The sequence below is a fragment of the Zootoca vivipara genome, chromosome 12 (genome assembly GCF_965207765.1).
Source record: "Zootoca vivipara chromosome 12, rZooViv2.hap1.1, whole genome shotgun sequence".
NCBI classification, from domain to species: Eukaryota; Metazoa; Chordata; class Lepidosauria; order Squamata; family Lacertidae; genus Zootoca; species Zootoca vivipara.
In genome coordinates this window covers 49369637-49389676 of record NC_142595.1, presented here as the reverse complement: position 1 = coordinate 49389676, position 20040 = coordinate 49369637, and the positions used below count along the sequence as shown (strand labels likewise).

The following is a 20040-nucleotide window of genomic DNA, read 5'->3' as shown; positions in this document are numbered from 1 at the left end:
ACACACACAAAACATGGCTTCTTGCACAGCACAATCACATCTTATGCAGGGGTTCGGTTCCCAGGGCCTCACAGATACAAAAATATGTCTATTTGAACTGCCCCCACCCTCGAGCATCCTTTGCCTTCTGGAGTTGGGATGCAGAGTGGGTCTCGCCTGCCCTCCTCAAGCAAGGAAGAGAGCTTAAAAGCATGGGGCTTTCCTGGCACAGAAAGAGCTCTTGAGCTCTTTGCCTTGCTTGCATTTAACATGTGCAAGGCATGTGAAAAGGATCTAGCAGTCCTGATAGACCACAAACTTGACATGAGTCAGCAGTGTGATGCAGCAGCTAAAAAAGCCAATGCAATTCTGGGCTGCATCAATAGGAGTATAGTGTCTAGATCAAGGGAAGTAATAGTACCACTGTATTCTGCTCTGGTCAGACCTCACCTGGAGTACTGTGTCCAGTTCTGGGCACCACAGTCCAAGAAGGATACTGACAAGCTGGAACGTGTCCAGAAGAGGGCAACCAAAATGGTCAAAGGTTGGAAACAATGCCTTATGAGGAACGGCTTAGGGAGCTGGGTATGTTTAGCCTGGAGTAGAGAAGGTTAAGGGGTGATATGATAGCCATGTTCAAATATATAAAAGGATGTCATATAGAGGAGGGTGAAAGGTTGTTTTCTGCTGCTCCAGAGAAGCGGACACGGAGCAATGGATTCAAACTACAAGAAAGAAGATTCCACCTAAACATTAGGAAGAACTTCCTGACAGTAAGAGCTGTTCGACAGTGGAATTTGCTGCCAAGAAGTGTGGTGGAGTCTCCTTCTTTGGAGGTCTTTAAGCGGAGGCTTGACAGACATATGTCAAGAGTGCTTTGATGGTGTTTCCTGCTTGGCAGGGGGTTGGACTGGATGGCCCTTGTGGTCTCTTCCAACTCTATGATTCTATGTGAGCTTTCAACCGTGCACAGTTGAAATCACACAAGTTAAACGTGTGTAAGGTATGGTCCTAGTGTACACTCAGACCTGCTGAGGTTATAGTTATAATAATCATAATCATAATCATATATTATTCATACCCCACCCATCTGGCTGTGTTTCCCCAGCCACTCTGGGCGGCTTCCAACAGAAATATTAAAATACAATAATTTATTAAACATTAAAAGCTTCCCTAAACAGGGCTGCCTTCAGATGTCCTCTAAAAGTCTGGTACTGTAGTTGTTTTTCTCTTTGACATCTGGTGGGAGGGCGTTCCACAGGGTGGGTGCCACTACCAAGAAGGCCCTCTGCCTGGTTCCCTGTATCTTGGCTTCTCGCAGTGAGGGAACCGCCAGAAGGCCCTCGGAGCTGGACCTCAGTGTCTAGGCTGGACAATGGGGGTGAAGACCATAGCTGCCAAGTTCTCCCTTTTTTTAAGGGATTTTCCCTTATGCTGAATAGGCTTCCTCGCGAGAAAAGGGAAAACTTGGCAGCTATGGTGAAGACGCTCCTTCAGGTTCGTGGACTCCACCTCCCAACAGGTCCAGCCACACTTCTGCAGGGCTACACACACACACACACACACACACACACACACACACACCTGCCCTAGCAACCAACAGTTGGCCAGTTGGTAGCAGAAATGTCTACTTGTTCGAGAGACTTAAAAGCAGCATCACTCAGGCGACAAGGTAAAAAAAGGAATGGGCTTGCTTCAAAAACCACCTGACTAAATATGGTTCCAAAAATAATGCTTGGTTGTGCTTAGGTTAATTTCACAGATATAGTAAGAAAAAATGAAGAAAGGAATACAGATTGTTGGTAACCAATGAGAAGTGTCGAAGCCGCAAAGAGGGAAGTCAACTAACATAACAGGGATTCAAACAAGTTTACTGGAACAGAAAGCAAGTGATTGTAAGGGAAGAAACAAAAGGAATATAAATGTACAGTAATTTCTTTCTGGGAGCCTTTTGTATAGAATATTCAAATTACAGTTTCTATCCTTTGAACAATTTTGTGTATGTCATTAATTCTTTTTCTTCTTCTCTTTATTGTTGTATTTTTTTCTTTTTTCTTTCTTTTCTTTTTCTTTTTGTGTATTCAGGTGTAATATTTATTCTTTCTCTGTAAATTTTCAAAAATGCAATAAATTTATTTTTTCAAGCAGCATTTTCTGCCTTGACCTGAAAGCAGTTCATTCGCAATCCACCATCCACAAGCTCTTACTGGGTGGGGAGTTATTGTTTTATTTTGTTTTTGCATTTTGCATTTTGATGTTGTGAACTGCCCCGTGGTCTTCAGATGAAGGGCAATATACAAATTTAACAAATAACAACAATAATCTTTTGAAGTCTCGCTGGAATCAAAGGGGCACAAAGCCAGCAACGGGTTTAAACTACAGTATGTATGCTTGGAAATTGAGTTTTTTGTTTGAAAAATCCGCTAAGGCACAAAGCTATCTGGATTGACATATTTTCTTTTCACTTAGCCTGAAATGGGTTTGGGTTGCTGGTGTGTGTGTGTGTGTGTGTGTGTGTGTGTGTGTGTGTGTGTGTGTGTTTATGACCTCCCCATGTGTTTTTGTCTAAACTTCTCCTACCACCATCCCCACTGCCTGCCAAATGGAAAGAAAACACGGCTCTGTGTTCGAATCACGCCGCCAAGTGGCAACCTGGTGATCTGCAAGTGGTTCTTCCCTCTCCAAACTCCTGATCCCTTTAAAGTACAAGGGTGAGGAAGGGTATGAAATGATACAGGAAATGTAATGTGCAGGAGAAGCTTCAGCTAGGCTCGCCTCCACAGTGAAGAGTGCAGTCTTAAAGGGCAGCCCCACACAGAGCGCATTACAGTAGTCCAGACTTGAGGTTGCACGAGAGAATAGGAAGCTGCTTTCTGCAGAGTCAGACCATTGGTCCACCCAGATCACTTTCCCTACCTACACTGACTGGCAGCAGTGGTTTCATGCAGAGAACTTCTCTCCCAGCTCTACCGGGAGACACCAGGGATTAAACCTCAGACCTCCTGCATAGAATACATAGAGTTGGAAGAGATTCCCAAGGGCCATCTATCTACAATTCTGTGATTCTAAGGAGCACCCCCAAACGGCATCCCTGCTCCTCCGGGAAGGATGCCGCCCCATTCAGAACAGGCCCTTCATATTTTGTGGATGTTTTTTTTTTTAGAGGGTTCTGTGAATCTTCAAGTTGCATGCTGCCAGCCTGAGCCTGCCTGCTGCAGAATTCCTGTCCTAGGGTCGTGTTTACAATCGCAGGCCCTAGCCTGCTGCACTCAAAGAAATCTCTAGCGATGTGGGGCTGCATAAAGAGAAACTGAGAAGCAGCCTTCCCCCAACCGGGCGCCCTCCGGGTGTTTTGGACTGGGGGCTGGTGGGAGTTGTAGTACCGAGCACCCGGAGGGCGCCGGGTTGAAGAAGGCTGCACCGCAGCATGGCCAGTGTGGTCTGGAAGCATGCGCTGCTTCTATATGCATGTGCTGTTCTCTATGTTGTCTGGGCAGAGGTAGGTGTACGGCAGCTTCATCGACTTGTTCCTGCTCTTGATTTCCTCGGAAATGTGCGCCAGGCGCTCTTGAAAAGCCGTTATGAGCTGCTTCGGTTCCTCCTCAACAAAGTGCTCGTCGTCGTATTGCCCCAGAGGTTTCTGCAAACAGAAACAGAGAGAGAGAGAGGCAGGGTCAGTTTAGTTCGAAGATGGGGTCACCTCTGGGAACTGCTCGATCGTCCAAAGGGATGTGTGTCTCTTCCCTTTGTGCAGAACATCTCTCTGCCTTCAACATGGACATTTTAAGAAATTAACCCCTGGAGAAAGCGCTGGAGGTGCCTCCTCTCTAGAGTGCCACGGAAGGGACAGCTGCCACCCTTCCTAATTGACAAACCACAAAAACAACCGGTTGCCAGCCTGAAAACTGCCGCCGCTGCCGCCGCCACCCCACTGCCATTGGCTGAGCTGCCGTGATGTCAGGGAATGTTTGCCAACCCCCCCAAGCTGCTAAGGTGCCGCCCAAAAAACCAACAACAGTTGCTGGGAAGGAAGTGCTGGGGGCCGGTGCGATGGACAGAGGAACTTTGCAAGGGACGCCGGAAAAAGAAAGGTTGTGGGTTTTAGCAGAGATGAGTAAACAAAGGTTTTCAGGGAGATGAAGTAGCTGAAGGCCGAGGAACTGACTAGTGGGGAAGGAGAGCTGAAAATAATGACAATGTATTTCACATCTGGCAACTGGTGTGCTCCTTTGGTGTGTTTTTTCTATTATTATTATTATTTATACCCCGCCCACCTGGCTGGGTTTCCCCAGCCACTCTGGGCGGCTTCCAACAGAAAAATAAAACACAGTAATCTATTAAACATTAAAAGCCTCCCTGAACAGGGCTGCCTTCAGATGTCTTCTAAAAGTCTGGTAGTTGTTTTCCTCTTTGACATCTGTTGGGAGGGCGTTCCACAGGGCAGGCGCCACCACCGAGAAGGCCCTCTGCCTAGTTCCCTGCAACTTGGCTTCTCGCAACGAGGGAACCGCCAGAAGGCCCTCAGCACTGGACCTCAGTGTCCGGGCAGAATGATGGGGGTGGAGACGCTCCTTCAGGTATACTGGACCGAGGCCATTTAGGGCTTGAAAGGTCAGCACCAACACTTTGAATTGTGCTCGGAAACGTACTGGGAGCCAATGTAGATCTTTCAAGACCGGTGTTATGTGGTCTCGGCGGCCGCTCCCAGTCACCAATCTAGCTGCCGCATATGGCAGATGGTTTCAGATGGTACACAGATAGAAGAGTCCAAAAAGCCCGGGACACAAATTTTCATGGCGCTCTAATGGATATGGTGGCTTGTTGTTGTTACCAGAAGTAATGTATTTCGTGTTAACTCTGAAAGTGCATGCTCGATTCTGACCAAACTAAGGCTCCTAGAGGACAATATACATCAAAATGCAGGCAGGCTGATGAAGAAGGCTGGGGGGGGGGGGTGTCTCTCCCTTCTGCTGTAACCAGCTCCTCTTTCCACTGGTCTCCCAGGACCCAAAAAGGGATGAAGAGGGTGGAGCAAAGGCAGGCACAATTAGATTAAATCAAACAAACAAGGAATATTCGGTGTTATGTTGGAGGGGATGCCAGGAAACCGGGAATTACCTTCTCATGTGGTGGGGGTGTAAATATGCACAATTTCTTTTGGCAAAGCATGTTTAAGGAGATAACAGAAACCACTGGGTTAAAGCTGACCAAAAGTCCAGAAGGTAGCATTGTTATAGATTTATAACGGGGTGGAAGGTTCGCAGGCTAAGAAGGACTTGCTCACAAATTTATTGACAGCTGCATGAATTACTATAGCTAGGCCCGGAAGAATCCGCAATCGGGGAGAGAAGCGACAGAAGAAGAATGGAAAGATTTTAAGTTATATTTTAAAAAATATGCAAAAGTGACATATTAAGATCAGAAATTAAGTTGTAAATAAACTGTGGAATTTATGAATATGTTAAATGAAAGGAGGAAAATAAGATTATACAAAGTGATTAAAATGGTTTAGAATTTGCTAAGTATAAACGAGCTAAAGAAACACAGGGGAAGGGAACCCGAGGAGGTCCCAATATACAATGTGAACAAACAGAGGAATAAGTATTTTTAATTGTGTATTTGTCTTTCTTTTTCTTTTCTTTTTCTTGCTTTTTTGCTTGTTTAGTGTTACTGTTATAGTTTTTTTCTTTCTGTGTCCAATTATTGTTGCATTTTTGAAAATTTTAATAAAAAGCATTATAAAAAAAAGAATTACTATAGCTAGGAAGTGGAAGGGGCAAGGGGAATATAAAATGGAAGAATGGTACAAAGAGGTGTGGGATATAGCTATTCATGATAAATTAACATGTGCCATTAAGGTAAGACGGGGAATTCGCAGGAGGAATGCTTTTGAGGAAATATGGAAGGTGTTTGCAGAATTTGTACTGCTAAAACGGAAAGGGGTCAAACCATCGCAAAAGGTGTTGAAATTTTGGGAGGTTGGGTAGTTACAATGGTCTCGGTGGCGGGATGCGCATATTTTTATTCTTATTTATTTATGATTATTACTTTGTCAAAATAAAAGGGGGGGGAATGAAGAGGGTGGAGCAGAGACTGACAAAGGGAAGCAGTCTCAGTTGCTGTGATCACTAGGCCTGGCCTCCTGAGCTTTGAATGAAGCGAGCTCACTTCACTGGTGCCATGTGATTTATTGCTGACCTGGTGGCTTAGGCCGAGAGGCAGCGAGGTCACCCAGTGAGCCTCGTGGCTGAGTGGGGATGTGGACCCAAGTCTCTCCCAGGTCCTAGCCCACCCCCCTCCCCTTGTCCATTTGCTGCCTTTCTTGTTGTTGTTTAGTCGTTTAGTCGTGTCCGACTCTTCGTGACCCCATGGACCATAGCACGCCAGGCACTCTTGTCTTGCACTGCCTCCCGCAGTTTGGTCAAGCTCATGTTCGTAGCTTCGAGAACACTGTCCAACCATCTCGTCCTCTGTCGTCCCCTTCTCCTAGTGCCCTCAATCTTTCCCAACATCAGGGTCTTTTCCAAGGATTCTTCTCTTCTCATGAGGTGGCCAAAGTATTGGAGCCTCAGCTTCAGGATCTGTCCTTCCAGGGAGCACTCAGGGCTGATTTCCTTCAGAATGGAGAGGTTTGATCTTCTTGCAGTCCATGGGACTCTCAAGAGTCTCCTCCAGCACCATAATTCAAAAGCATCAATTCTTCGGCGATCGGCCTTCTTGATGGTCCAGCTCTCACTTCCATACATCCCTACTGAGAAAACCATAGCTTTAACTATACGGACCTTTGTAGGCAAGGTGCGTATAGTTAAAGCTATGGTTTTCCCAGTAGTGATGTATGGAAGTGAGAGCTGGACCATAAAGAAGGCTGATCGCCGAAGAATCCTTCATGGATCATTGCATTGTCGTGGCGAAGGGGCTTGAATAACTCAGAGAAGCTATGAGCTATGCCATGCAGGGCCACCCAAGATGGACAGGTCATAGTGGAGAGTTTTGACTAAACGTGATCCACCTGGAGAAGGAACTGGAAGCCACTCCAATATCCCTGCCAAGAAATCTCCATGGACAAAGACAACAGGCCGCCTTTCTTACCATGTCAAAATCCTCGTTCCGCAAGACCCAGATGACGGCAAGGACTTGGCTGGTGGTGTTCATCTCGGGGATGATGTCCAGGTACTCCTTCAGCGTCACTGGGGCTTTAACATCGGGCGGAGGCTTCCTCATGGACGATGGCAAGTTGGGCATGAAGGCACCCAGTTCGAACTGTAGCCCAGGGGAGAGAGAGGGGAGGACAGAAGAAAGTTAAAGAGAGTCTGCAAACTCAGCGCCTATCTATTGATTTAAAAGCACAAGAACATAACACTCCTCCTTTCTGTTGTTATTTCGTTTTACTATCCCCAAAGATCAGAAAGGATCTTTTTTTTTGGCAGGCAGCGAGACAAATTGCATCTTTTCTTTTCTTTCTTTTTGCAAAAGTCGAACTGGAGTGGAACAGAAACGCCGCTGTGACAAGCATGTTTTGGAGCTGGAAAGATGAGAAGATACCTAGAAGGGAGGACTTGGCAGATGAAATCATTGGACGATGCAGAGATGGCAAGACTGACCGGGAAAATCGGAAATCAGGAAGATCAAAACTTCAGTACAGAATGGGGCAAACACAGAATGTATTTAAAAGAACACTGTAAACACTAGAACTCTTTGGAAGGCTTTAAATAACTCTTGCAATGGCACAAAGACTTTGGATATAATGGAGGGTTGTAATTTGGATCAACTTATAATACGCAGTTGATAAAGTTATTTAAAGAACCCGCGGAGAGGAGGAGGGAAGTCCTACGATTCGGAGGAATCTCATGTTAAATTCTAATATTTGTAAGAATTTGATTTGTGTGAATGAACTTGTAAAACCAAAAGAAAAGAAAAAATATTAGCATGTTTCAGAATGGAAATCGGTGCCTTCAAACATCCCTTACATAGATACTCTATGTACTCTAAGGAAGGAGAGCAGATTCACTTACCTGCCCACTGTTTACGGCCGCGTGATGGGCTGAGCACGTGAAGATCGCCATGGTCAGAAACTTGATGAGTTCCGGAACAGAGCGGATGGAGGAAGGGATGCCTGTACAGAAGCGAGAGGACAAGTCCTTTACAACAGGTAAAGGTAAAGGGACCCCTGACCATTCGGTCCAGTCGTGACCGACTCTGGGGTTGCGCGCTCACCTCGCATTATTGGCCGAGGGAGCCGGCATATAGCTTCCAGGTCATGTGGCCAGCATGACAAAGCCACTTCTGGCGAACCAGAGCAGTACACGGAAACGCCATTTACCTTCCCGCTGTAGCAGTTCCTATTTATCTACTTGCATTTTTGACGTGCTTTCGAACTGCTAGGTGGGCAGGAGCTGGGACCGAGCAACGGGAGCTCACCCCGTCACAGGGATTCGAACCGCTGACCTTCTGATCAGCAAGCCCTGGGCTCAGTGGTTTAACCCACAGCGCCACCTGGGTCCCACTTACAACAGGTATCTTCAACCAAACATAGAATCATAGAGCTGCAGAGTGGGAAGGGACCATGAGAGTCAGCGAGCCCAAGGCCCTGCCATCTTTTGCTCAAACTCACCACCCTGGGGTTTAACCCAGCCATGCATATTGGGAGCCGTTTCTTAATCTTGTACCATTGCAAGGGGGTTGTGCTCCTGTTGCGACCCACAACAACTCACTTGCAGGTCCTGACCCACCAGTCGAATACTGGTCCCTTTACAAAGCATGTTGGATTTTGACAGTGGAACGGACCCCCCTCGGAAGAAGGCATTCCCTCCTTCGTTGGAGGTTTATAAACACAGGTCGGGCGGCCCCAAAGTTGATAGCCATTGCCATTCAAATGGGTGTGTGTGTGTGAGAGAGAGAGAGAGAGAGAGGGAATCTTGTGATCAATTATATGGGGTGAAGCTTGCCTGCCCACCCCACCCCCAATATTTTATTCAAGTTGGCTGGACACAGGGACCCTAGGGCAGAAATAGGATTGGGTCTTCCTCCCTTCCCTCGTGACCATAGCTGCCAAGTTCTCCCTTTTTTAAAGGGAAATTCACTTATGCTGAATATGCTTCCTCGTGAGAAAAGGGAAAACTTGGCAGCTATGCTCGTGACCCCAGACCACTACAGCAGTGTTGGAAAAGGACAGAGACAAAACTAGAATCCGCCTGCTCTTGGCTCTGGCGCCATCTAGTGTTGGGCTCCCTGGCTTCCATCCAAGGGGGAAAGCTCAACAACTTTGATTTCCTTTAAAAACAGCAACATCTTTGGCTGCCCCCCCCCCCAACAAAAATCCTGGCTACGTCCCTGCTTCCATCCTACCAACTCTAAAAGGTACCAGGGGCCACTAGCTGCTTCCATGGGCCAGCATCTCATCATTCCAAGTCCCTCCGTATCTCCTCCTGCCCCCATAAACTGGAGGAAAGAGCCTAGGAATCTGAACTGCAGCTTCAACTGCCAGGGGTCTCGAGACTCTGCTGTGACAAGTACCCCCAATCTAACTGCACCTTCCTTCATGCGTTTTCACATTGTGACTTGCGTTGAGGCTGAGGCGTGGCTGAAGAGCATAATAAAACTGGTGTGCATGCTAAATGCACATTCCTGCAGGGGGTTGGACTAGATGACCCTGGGTGTCCCCTTCCAACTCAACAATTCTATGATTCCATGAAATGGTGCATCGCAGCTGACTGCACACCAGAGGTATGGGGCAGCGTGACGTTTTGCACTCCTCCGCCAGGTTAAAGGGCCTACAGGAAAGCGGATACTTTTTATAGGTTTCCCAAAGTTGTGACGGGCTGCCTAAACAAGTCCCGAAGGAAGGAAAACAGCGAGCAGAACAAAGAAGCAGCAAGAAATGGTTTTTGGCGGAGTACCTGACGAACGCTTGGACAGGAAGCCCTTTGTGAAGATGTCGCAGATCCAGGCCTGAAGCTCATAATCTCGCTGGACAGACAAGTTGTTCTTGTAGTACAGTTCCACAATGCCAGAGACGAAGCTGTGGGGGGAAATGAGAAGTTAGGCTGGCTCCCCAGGCAGGCTGTGTGCGGAATTGTAGCTCTGTGAGGCGTAAACTATAACAATAAGAACAACAAACAACAACAACAACTACAATTTATTTACACCCCACCCATCTGGCAGGGTTTCCCCAGCCACTCTGGGCAGCTTCCAACAGAATATTAAAAACACAATAAAACATTAAAAACTTCCCTAAACAGGGCTGCCTTCAGATGTCTTCTAAAAGTCAGAGAGTTGTTTATTTCCTTGACATCTGATGGTGGGGCATTCCACAGGGCGGGTGCCACCACCGAGAAGGCCCTCTGCCTGGTTCCCTGTAACCTCACTTCTCACAGGGAGGGAACCACCAGAAGGCCCTCGGAGCTGGACCTCCGTGTCCAAGCAGAATGATAGGGATGGAGGAGCTCCTGCAGGTATACTGGGCCTTTGAGGCCGTTTAGGGCTTTTAAGGTCAGCACCAACACTTTGAATTGTGCTCGGGAACGTACTGGGAGCCAATGTAGGTCTTTCAGGACTGGTGTTATATGATCTCGGCGGGAACTACCACCCCCCAGGATTTGTGTCTGTGCATTACATGTGCTTTGATGCCTTGCTTTTGAGTAGCAGCTCTCCCCACCCCTTACATGGTGGCAAACTGCTCTGGAAACTGGGAGCAGAGCTTGAGATCAGGCATGCAGTGTGAGGAACAGGTGGGCACGGGGCCATAGCTGCCAAGTCTCCCGTTTTCCCCGGGAAACCCCCGTTTTTCCGGCTGTCCCCAGCCGAAAAAACGGATTTTTTTGTTTTCCCCCGGTTTATTCTGGCGCGGCGGCCATTTTGGAACTGGGCGGAGCGTGCTCAGAAGCGACTTTTGATGCTGCTCTGCCCAGTTCCAAAATGGCTGCAGTGTAACTTCTGGTGCGGCAGCCATTTTGGAACTGGGCACAACAGCATCAAAAGTCACTTCTGAGCATGCTCCGCCCAGTCCCAAAATGGCCGCCGCACTACTTCCGGCATGCTAATTTCGGTCCGGTCCCTTATTTTTCAGAGAGGAACTTGGCAGGTATGCACGGGGCTGATGTTTGAAGAAGACGCCAGCCATTCCACTGCAAGCACCCAGACAATACCTGGGCACCTTCCGTGAGCCCGTCCAACATTTCCTCGCGAATCCTGTTTCTCTTACCTCTCGATGGCATCCCATATCTTCAGCCCGTCGTCCCTGTAGTAGTAATCGGCAAGAGAGCTGACTCCTCGGGCCTCAATGTCCTCAGGGAGGCACAGATCTGTGTAGGTCAGGTTGTCCAGGCACTTTTTAAGAAGCACAGCTAGCCCTCGACGCCCGGTCGCTATGGCCTATGGTGGAAAGCGGGTGGGGAGGGGAGAAGACCACTCAGCACACTCCCAAATGAGGCACATTTGGAATTCTGCCCCAGCTGAAGTTTCCAAACTGTCTTCAGAGGCACCCCTGTGTATAATCTATTTCCAGGGTGTCCGCAGCGGCAGAGGCCGTTTCTGCGCACTTCCGGACATGCGTGGAGGCGACTTCTGGCACTGCGGACGTGTTGGGGGTGGGCACGGCGGCATCGGGGGTCGCTTTTGCGCATGTCCGGAAGTGCATAGAAGCGACTTCCGGTGCCGGCGCGGCACCAGAAGAACATGGCCGCCGGCAGGAGTTCCGTAATCCGGGGGGATATGGGGTATTTTGCCATTCAGGACACATGTGGGAAACAGTAAGAAAATACGGGGGGTTCCTGGGGAAAACGGGGTACTTGGCAGTTATGCTCCTGCTGCAACCAGCTCCCCTCTCTTCTGGTCTCCTGGAACCAGAAGAGATATGAAGAGAGAGGAGCAAAGACAGGCCCAGTGAGGGAGCCTCAGATTGTTGGGGAGGTCCCAGGGAAGGAGGAGACTTAGACAAGTGTGGGAAGGTGGGGAACGTCAGTCCCTACAACTGCCTCATCATCATCATCATCATCATCATCATCATCATCATTTTATTTGTATGCCGCCTTTCCATAGTGAAAACAATGCTCAGCATGACAAGATTTACATAATCATATCACAAAGTATCAAATGTGGTGACAATATTCCAACTCTATGATTCTATGATTCTATACTTGCCAGTGCTGATCTACTTGGAAACAATTGCTATAATTTAGATACCTTTTGTCATATGTGGTGGACGTGTCAGGTAACAAAAACTTTCTGGGAGATGATATATAATGAAATGAAAAAAATGTTTAAAATAACATTTGCTTTAAAAAAAAACCAACCAGAAGCTTTCTGATTAGGAATTATAGGTACCGAGATCCCAAAGGACCAGAAAAGACTGTTCATTACGCGACAACAGCCACACGGATGTTATTTGCCCAGAGATGGGAGGAAAAAACAATCCCGACCAAGGAAGAATGGCAAACCAAGTTGATGGATTGTGCTGAAATGGCAAAATTAACTAGGAAGCTCGGGAACCAAGAGGACAAGAACTTTAAAGAAGAATGGGGGGAAATTATAATTTATTCAGGAGACCATTGCAAGCAAATGAAAACATTAGCAGGATTTTAATCACACTTGTAATGTAACAAAAACTATGGACAATTTAGATGGATAAAAAAATGTGTATTGTGGACTGGTTGATATTAGGACCCATGGAGGGGATGGGTGGGTGGAAGTCGTGAGATTCAGAGTAATCTCTTTATATGGATTTTAAATTGATTTTGTTATAAGTTTATATTTTTAAAAAACCCAAATAAAAACTACTTTACCAAAAAGAGAGAGGAAATAATTGCTATAATTTAAATTGGGTTGTACTCTGTTAACTTGTACTCAGAGCACATCCATTGAAACGGACAGTCTTAAGTTAGCTACATCTATCAAATTCCGAGTAAGACTAACCTGGGATCTATCCCCAATGCATTTCAATGTGGCTCAACCCGCTCCCCAGGTGTTAACCTTGGGAGGAAACCTCAAAGCTCCCCAGTGAATCTCCCCTTCTTAGGGTTCTGCATCTTTAAACCAAACTGGGCAGCCTTCAAAGGCAGGGCACTTCCAAACAGAAGACTGCCCTCAAAGTCCTGCAAAGCAGAGAGGCACTCCCAGAAAACAACTCCCCAAGTCAGCTGCGAATCACCCTGTGGTGGAATGGGTGGGATGTGGAAGTCCCTGGGCCTGAAGAGCTGGCTCAGTGCGGAAGGCATTCCACAGTGGCGTCATTCCTCCAAGGGCGTCCCACGAGTCTCCCACTTACCCGGTCAAAGGTACCTCCTTGGCTGATAAGGTAGGTTCTGGCCAGTACGTTGATATGGATGGAATAACGCAGGTGAGGAATCAGAAGCTGGAGGGGGGCAGAAAGGGAACACGTGTGAGGATTGGGGGGGGGGTGTCTCAAAGTACGCAGAGAAGGTCTTGTAACTGAAGTCATAGCATGTTCTCTCTCTGATTCTCCCCTTCGCAGCCCCTCCACCCCCCACACACCCCTCTGTGGTTTTCCTATACAGTGGTACCTTGGTTCTCAAACACCTTGATACTCAAATGCCTTGGTTCACAAACGCCGAAAACCCGGAAGTAAGCGCTCCGGTTTTTGAACGTTTTTCGGAAGCCGAACGTCCAATGTGGCTGTTGGCTATTGTTTCCGGGGTGCCTGCACCAATCAGAAGCTGCACCTTGGTTTTCGAACATTTCGAAAAGGTGATTCTGGATGGATGGAGGCAGTTTGGAGGGTCTGTTGACCTCCACCGAGTCTCATTTGGTGGGCGGGTGCCTGCAAACCCTCGCAAAGCTAGCTTCCTGCTCCTCCCTCCGACATAATAATGCAAAAAGAGTCTCCCGGATCAGGCCAATGGTTCATCTAATCTAGCATCCTATTCTGGGAGTGGGCAACCAGATGTCCCGGTGGGAAATCCATGAGCAGGACCTGAGGGCAAGAGAATTCTCCCTTCCTGTGGTTTCCAGCTGCTGGCCTGCAGAAGCATTTCGTACAGGCAGAGCCCAGCCGCGATGGCTAGTAGCTATCAATATCTGTCTAGGCTCTGTCAAGGCTTCGGGAAAGCTATTCCTCCCCCCAGTTGCAGCCAGAGCAGAAAAAACAATGAGTTTTATTCAATCCTAAGAGCGAGAGACGGAAGAGAACAACAAGCCTTAACAATGGCATTGCTCCAAACTGGGCTTCCTCCTCCCACATGCCTAGCAACAGCATCTCCCTTTACGGTGGCAGCTTGTAGCCCAAAGTCTCTGATTCCGTTGTCCCTGCACTCTTAATGAATGCTGAGTTCTGGGAGAAGGGGGATCAGAGATACTCTCCAGTGACAATGTGTCAGCTGGCTGCCCTGTCACAATCCCCCCCCAACACGTCCCAACTCTTTTGTTCATCTATCTCTGCGCTGTGACCTTCCTCAAACTCCTCAAAGCCCTGCTGTAAATCAAGACTGTCTCTCTCTTCTCCTGCAGCGTCAAGAGAAGGGGGGGGGGGTCCCCACCAGTTCTCCCCCTCCATCTCTCCCTCTTGAGCCCAATCCCTGACAATAGTCCTCTCTCTCTCTCTCCATGAATTTGCCTGGTCCTCTTCTTAAAGCCTTCTAGATTCTTGGGTCTGCAGAAGCGAGTTCCACAGTTTAACTATTCGCTGCACCAAGAAGGACTTCTTTTTATTTCTCCCCAATCTTCCAACTTTCAGCTTCACGAGATACCCACAAGTTCTTTTTTTATAAAAGGGGGCAAAGTTTTCTTTCAAAGCCATCAGGGCCTTCTCGGTGGTGGCGCCTGCCCTGTGGAACGCCCTCCCAACAGATGTCAAAGAGGAAAACAACTACCAGACTTTTAGAAGACATCTGAAGGCAGCCCTGTTCAGGGAGGCTTTAAATGTTTAATAGAGTGACTGGGTAAACCCAGCCAGATGGGTGGGGTATAAATAATAAATTATTATTATTATTATTATTATTATTATTATTATTATTATTATTATTATTTCCAGGCTGGTGACATCGCTGCTTCCTCTGGGAGAGGCAGCCTCCCCCCCCCAGACGCGGTTTGTTTCCTTCAAAAGATAAGAGGATGTCGAAAACATCCCTCCCCGTACTTGCCGCTAAATGCCCCAAACTTAACCCCTCTCACCTTGTACAGGGGGTGACACATGGGGAGTTGCCTCAGTGTTGACACCGCAAAGACTTCCGCCATCAGATGTCCACGGAGCAGGTGGGTGTTCACCTCGTGGATGTGGAACTCGGCATTTCGCACCCAGGTCTTGGCTAAGGTCCAGATCCACTCTTCATCGGTGGGCAAGAAAATGGGACTTTGGGGACCCGGGCGTTGGCTCAACTGAAAGGGGGAATCACAATGGAATAAAATGAACAACGGCTGTCTCCAGACTGTCCGTAAGACAGACTGCCCCATGGCCCGTCTAGGCCATCATCCTCTTCTTAAAGGTAAAGGGACTCCTGACCATTAGGTCCAGTCGTGACCGACTCTGGGGTTGTGCGCTCATCTCGCATTATTGGCCGAGGGAGCCAGCGTATAGCTTCCAGGTCATGTGGCCAGCATGACAAAGCCGCTTCTGGCAAACCAGAGCAGCACATGGAAACGCCGTTTACCTTCCCGCTATAGCGGTTCCTATTTATCTACTTGCATTTTTGACGTGCTTTCGAACTGCTAGGTTGGCAGGAGCTGGGACCGAGCAACGGGAGCTCACCCCGTCTCAGGGATTTGAACCGCCGACCTTCTGATCAGCAAGCCCTAGGCTCAGTGGTTTAACCCACAGCGCCACCTGGGTCCCTTGCATCCTCTTCTTACAGTGCCCAAGCAAATGCCTGTAGGAAATCCACAAGCAATAGAGCCCTCTCTCCTCTCGAGGTTTCCAGCAACTGGGATTCAGAAGCTGTGGAGGCAGAGCGTAGCCCTCAATGCGTCTGGAGGTCCTGGGCTGCCCAGACAACAAGACACCCCCCCTCGGCCTCACAGGTGTGGTCCAAAGGAAAGCAGAGCAAGACGTTTGGCGCCCGCATGGTTGCAGGAGTTGCTGGATGGAAGGAGGCGTACAAGGCTCCATCGAACTGTCTTAGGGACTCCATTCCGGATTTGTGTAGGGTTTACTCCTTGTGTGCTAAAGATCAACCGCCTCCTTGGTCTCGTCGAATATCTTTTGACTTCCCTTAAGTGAGGGGGAACCTCCTAGCTTGTTTGGAATCCTTCTGGTGAATTTTCCCCTGATTGCTTTTTTTAAAAAAATAGCTACCTGAATGGCTAGAGGAATGACTTTTCCACAAGGCTTTTGGTGGAGCAAACACAGAGGGGCAGCAATGTATTGCTCTTTGCCGTTCACCAGGATGGTAGGGATATCCTCCAGCAACTTGTAATCCGCTAGGTAGATGGTTCCTTTCTGAAAAACAGAGTTGGAGGGGGTTGGAGAAGGGAGGAAAGTTTGACTCCCATCTGACATCAGCCAGCCCAGCCATTTTGGTCTAAGGTTCCCATCATAGCTGCCAAGTTCCGGCCTGAGAAATAAGGGACTGGACCGGAAGTAGCAGACCGGAAGTAGCGCTGTCGCCATTTTGGAACTGGGCGGAGCATGCTCAGAAGCGACTTTTGATGCTGCTCCGCCCAGTTCCAAAATGGCCGCCGTGCCAGAATAAACCGGGGGAAAACAAAAATAATCCGTTTTTTCGGCTGGGGACAGCTGGGAAAACGGGGGTTTCCCGGGGAATACGGGAGACTTGGCAGCTATGGTTCCCATCCCCCAGCCACCATGCTCCTCTGGTGACGGCTGCATTCTTGGTTCTTTAGAGCTATTTTGGTTAGCTGCCTTGGATACTATTACTGGGCTATGGATATTTCAAGACATATGACATATACAGTCATACCTCGCTTTAAGTATGCTTCGGTTTGAGTATTTTCAGTTTAAGTACTCCGCGGACCTGTCTGGAACGGATTAATCCACTTTCCATTACTTTCAATGGGAAAGTTTGCTTCAGGTTAAGTACGCGCTTCAGTTTAAGTACTCTGCAGACCCGTCAGGAACGGATTAATCCACTTTCCATTACTTTCAATGGGAAAGTTTGCTTCAGGTTAAGTACAGACTTCCAGAACCAATTGTGTTTGTAAACCGAGGTACCACTGTATATGCATAGAGAAGGGGGGGGGGGAACACACACACAGACAGAGGGAGGGAATGTGACTCTGAGATACAACCAATGACTAAGAGAGCAATGAACGACCTTCAACTCTTCCTTGAGGGTGGTGGATTCTCCCAAAGGCCCGGCCACCATCTCCTGGGTCACAGGGAAGTTTTCCGGGATCTTTGTGCATTTCCGGATCAACACAGGGTTGATTCCATTCAGATACTGGTAGCCGAAGAAATCGTCATCTTTCCAGTGCCTGAACACATACTCTGGAGAAGGGAAGAAGGGAAGGAGAGATACAGATAATGAAAAGCCTGGTGGAAAAGAAGCGCTTTTGCCTAGAATAATAATAATGATGATGATGATGATGCCCTGCTCATTCTGGACAGTTTCCAACAGAATACAAAAGCACAGAAAAACACCCGACACTAGAAGCTTCCCTAAACAGGGCTGCCTTCAAATGTCTACGGAAGGTTGTATAATTGTTTATCTCCTTGACATCTGACAGGAGGGCGTTCCACAGGGCAGGTGCCACCACCGAGAAGGCCCGTTCTCATATTGCCACCCTCCGGACCTCTCATGGAAAGGGTTTGCTTTGAAGAGAGGCAGCCTCCTCAACCTTCACTGACCTGAGACAGGGGTGTGGTAGAACCAGAAGACCTTGCGGATGTCCTCAAGCTTCTCCCAGGAGTATGGTTTGTCCAGGAAGCCCTTCATTTTGGCCTCAAACAGCCTGAGGAGGAGGCACAGAAAGAGAACTTGTCAAGGAAGAGACATGCCACTACAGAGGAGGAGGAGGAGGATCTGCCCTTGAGCAAAGTTTCCTTGTACGCAGAGTCAGACCATAGTGCATAGCTGCCAAGTCTCTCGTATTCCCCGGGAAACCCCCGTTTTTCCAGCTGTTCCCAGCCGGAAAAACGGATGTTTTTTGTTTCCCCCCGGTTTATACTGGCGCGGCGGCCATTTTGGAACTGGGCGGAGCATGCTCAGAAGCGACTTTTGATGCTGCTTTGCCCAGTTCCAAAATGGCTGCAGCGCGACTTCTGGTGCAGCGGCCATTTTGGAACAGGGCAGAGCAGCATCAAAAGTAGCTTCTAAGCATGCTCCGCCCAGTTCCAAAATGGCAGCAGCGCTACTTCCGGTCCAGTCCCTTATTTCTCAGGCCGGAACTTGGCAGCTATGCCATAGTGTTGCCAACTCTGGGTGGCAGCTGCTGTCCAAGGTTTTGTGCAAAGGGAGGTGGCTGAACAGACAAAAGAAAGGATTTCTTCACATCTTGCATTGTCAAACTAGGGAACTCAGTCCCACAAGAAACAGCGATGCCCACCAACTTCATACCTTCCAAGTGCACTGCAAAAAAACAGGGTTTTCCCATTTTTTCCTCTCGAGATCTCGGCAGCCATTTTGGGTGCTGTGATCTAGCGTGCCCTTGCGCTGCGCTGTCACCCCGCAAAGCACTTTTTCAGGGTGAGAGCAAGGCACGGGTCACGTGACTCGCTTGCGTCCCGGAAGATGAGCGTCCCAGTTTAGCATTGGGGAAAAGTTGGAAGGTACGCAAGTTGCATTGTTGGAAAGCAATCCCCAGGGGTCTTGCAGGTCAGAGCGGCTAGTCACACCTGGAGGGTCACACATCCCTCTCCCCCTGAAATGAATAGGTTGTATTATGTAATATTTGTATGCAGCTTTTTCTACAACCAAGCCGAGGTCCAGGTAGCTCACAGCAGCATTCAAGCCTTGAGGAATTCAAGACAACACTCCCAGCCTAAGACTGAATCCATACATTTGACTATCAGGGGAGTCTTTAGCCAAAGATAAAACAATGGAAGAGAAGTGTGACATGAAGCTACGCTTTGACTGCATGCTCCTTCCACTGCAGAAGTCACCTCTAGCTTAAGAAGTGCTCGCAGGCACATACAACAAAAAATAATATTTACAATATTGTTGTTTAGTCGCTTAGTCGTGTCCGACTCTTCATGACCCCATGGACCAGAGCACGCCAGAGGACCCCGTTATGTTTCTTTAAAAAAGGTATCTATCTAACCCAGGTGGCACTGTGGTTAAACCACTGAGCCTAGGGCTTGCTGATCAGAAGGTCGGCGGTTCGAATCCCTGTGACGGGGTGAGCTCCCGTTGCTCGGTCCCAGCTCCTGCCAACCTAGCAGTTCAAAAGCACGTCAAAATGCAAGTAGATAAATAGGAACCGCTACAGCGGGAAGGTAAACGGCGTTTCCATGTGCTGCTCTGGTTTGCCAGAAGTGGCTTTGTCATGCTGGCCACATGACCGGAAGCTATACGTCGGCTCCCTCGGCCAATAATGCGAGATGAGCGCGCAACCCCAGAGTTGGTCACGACTGGACCTAATGGTCAGGGGTCCCTTTACCTTTACCTTTAAGGTATCTATCTAACTGTTGGAGATACAATAGGGATAAGGCTTTTCTGAAACGTATGTTTTTTTCATTGTCCTATATTGAAATATTTTTTGGCAGAAGGTAACTGAAACTATCGACAGAACTGTACGGAACAACCTTACATTTACAGAGCAAAATATCCTCTTGAATTCTAGACCCAGCATGTTGAACCTTACAAAAGGACAATGCGAGTCGACTCTCTGTGCCCTCGCCACAGGAAAAAGACTGATACTGATGAATTGGGGGGGAAATAAAAGTGTGCCTCCCTTCTACAACTGAAGACTTATACAAACTCACAAGATATGAACAACTTGCATTTAACGCAGACTTGCCATGGACAAACTCAACAATATTTGGAATCCACTCTCACAAATAGTGTAAGAGGTTAAGATCGGGTGAAGTACAATAACAACCTTGTAAAATATAGTTTCCCTCCCACCCCCTTTATTTTCCCTTCTACACAGGTTTCTTTTTCTCTCTTTTATTTACGTCTCGCCATGTTTGGTGCACATATGGTTACGTGCTTTTTG

The 20040-nt window shown here is 48.0% G+C and overlaps 1 protein-coding gene across 1 annotated transcript in view; it reads right to left on the bottom strand.

Moving 5' to 3' along the window:
* Nucleotides 1-2064: 2064 nt before the first annotated feature.
* The window catches only part of LOC118094284 (polyunsaturated fatty acid lipoxygenase ALOX15B), a 36278-nt gene continuing 18302 nt past the window's right edge, over nucleotides 2065-20040 (bottom strand). The window contains exons 5-14 of the mRNA XM_060281884.2: nucleotides 17732-17835; nucleotides 17199-17371; nucleotides 16220-16363; nucleotides 15103-15306; nucleotides 13241-13327; nucleotides 11180-11349; nucleotides 9876-9997; nucleotides 7992-8092; nucleotides 7069-7239; nucleotides 2065-3619 (exon numbers count right to left, since the gene is read on the bottom strand). Of these exons, the coding sequence (XP_060137867.1) occupies nucleotides 3440-3619; nucleotides 7069-7239; nucleotides 7992-8092; nucleotides 9876-9997; nucleotides 11180-11349; nucleotides 13241-13327; nucleotides 15103-15306; nucleotides 16220-16363; nucleotides 17199-17371; nucleotides 17732-17835 (1456 nt within the window). The 3' untranslated portion in view covers nucleotides 2065-3439. The remainder of the gene's footprint in view (nucleotides 3620-7068; nucleotides 7240-7991; nucleotides 8093-9875; nucleotides 9998-11179; nucleotides 11350-13240; nucleotides 13328-15102; nucleotides 15307-16219; nucleotides 16364-17198; nucleotides 17372-17731; nucleotides 17836-20040) is intronic.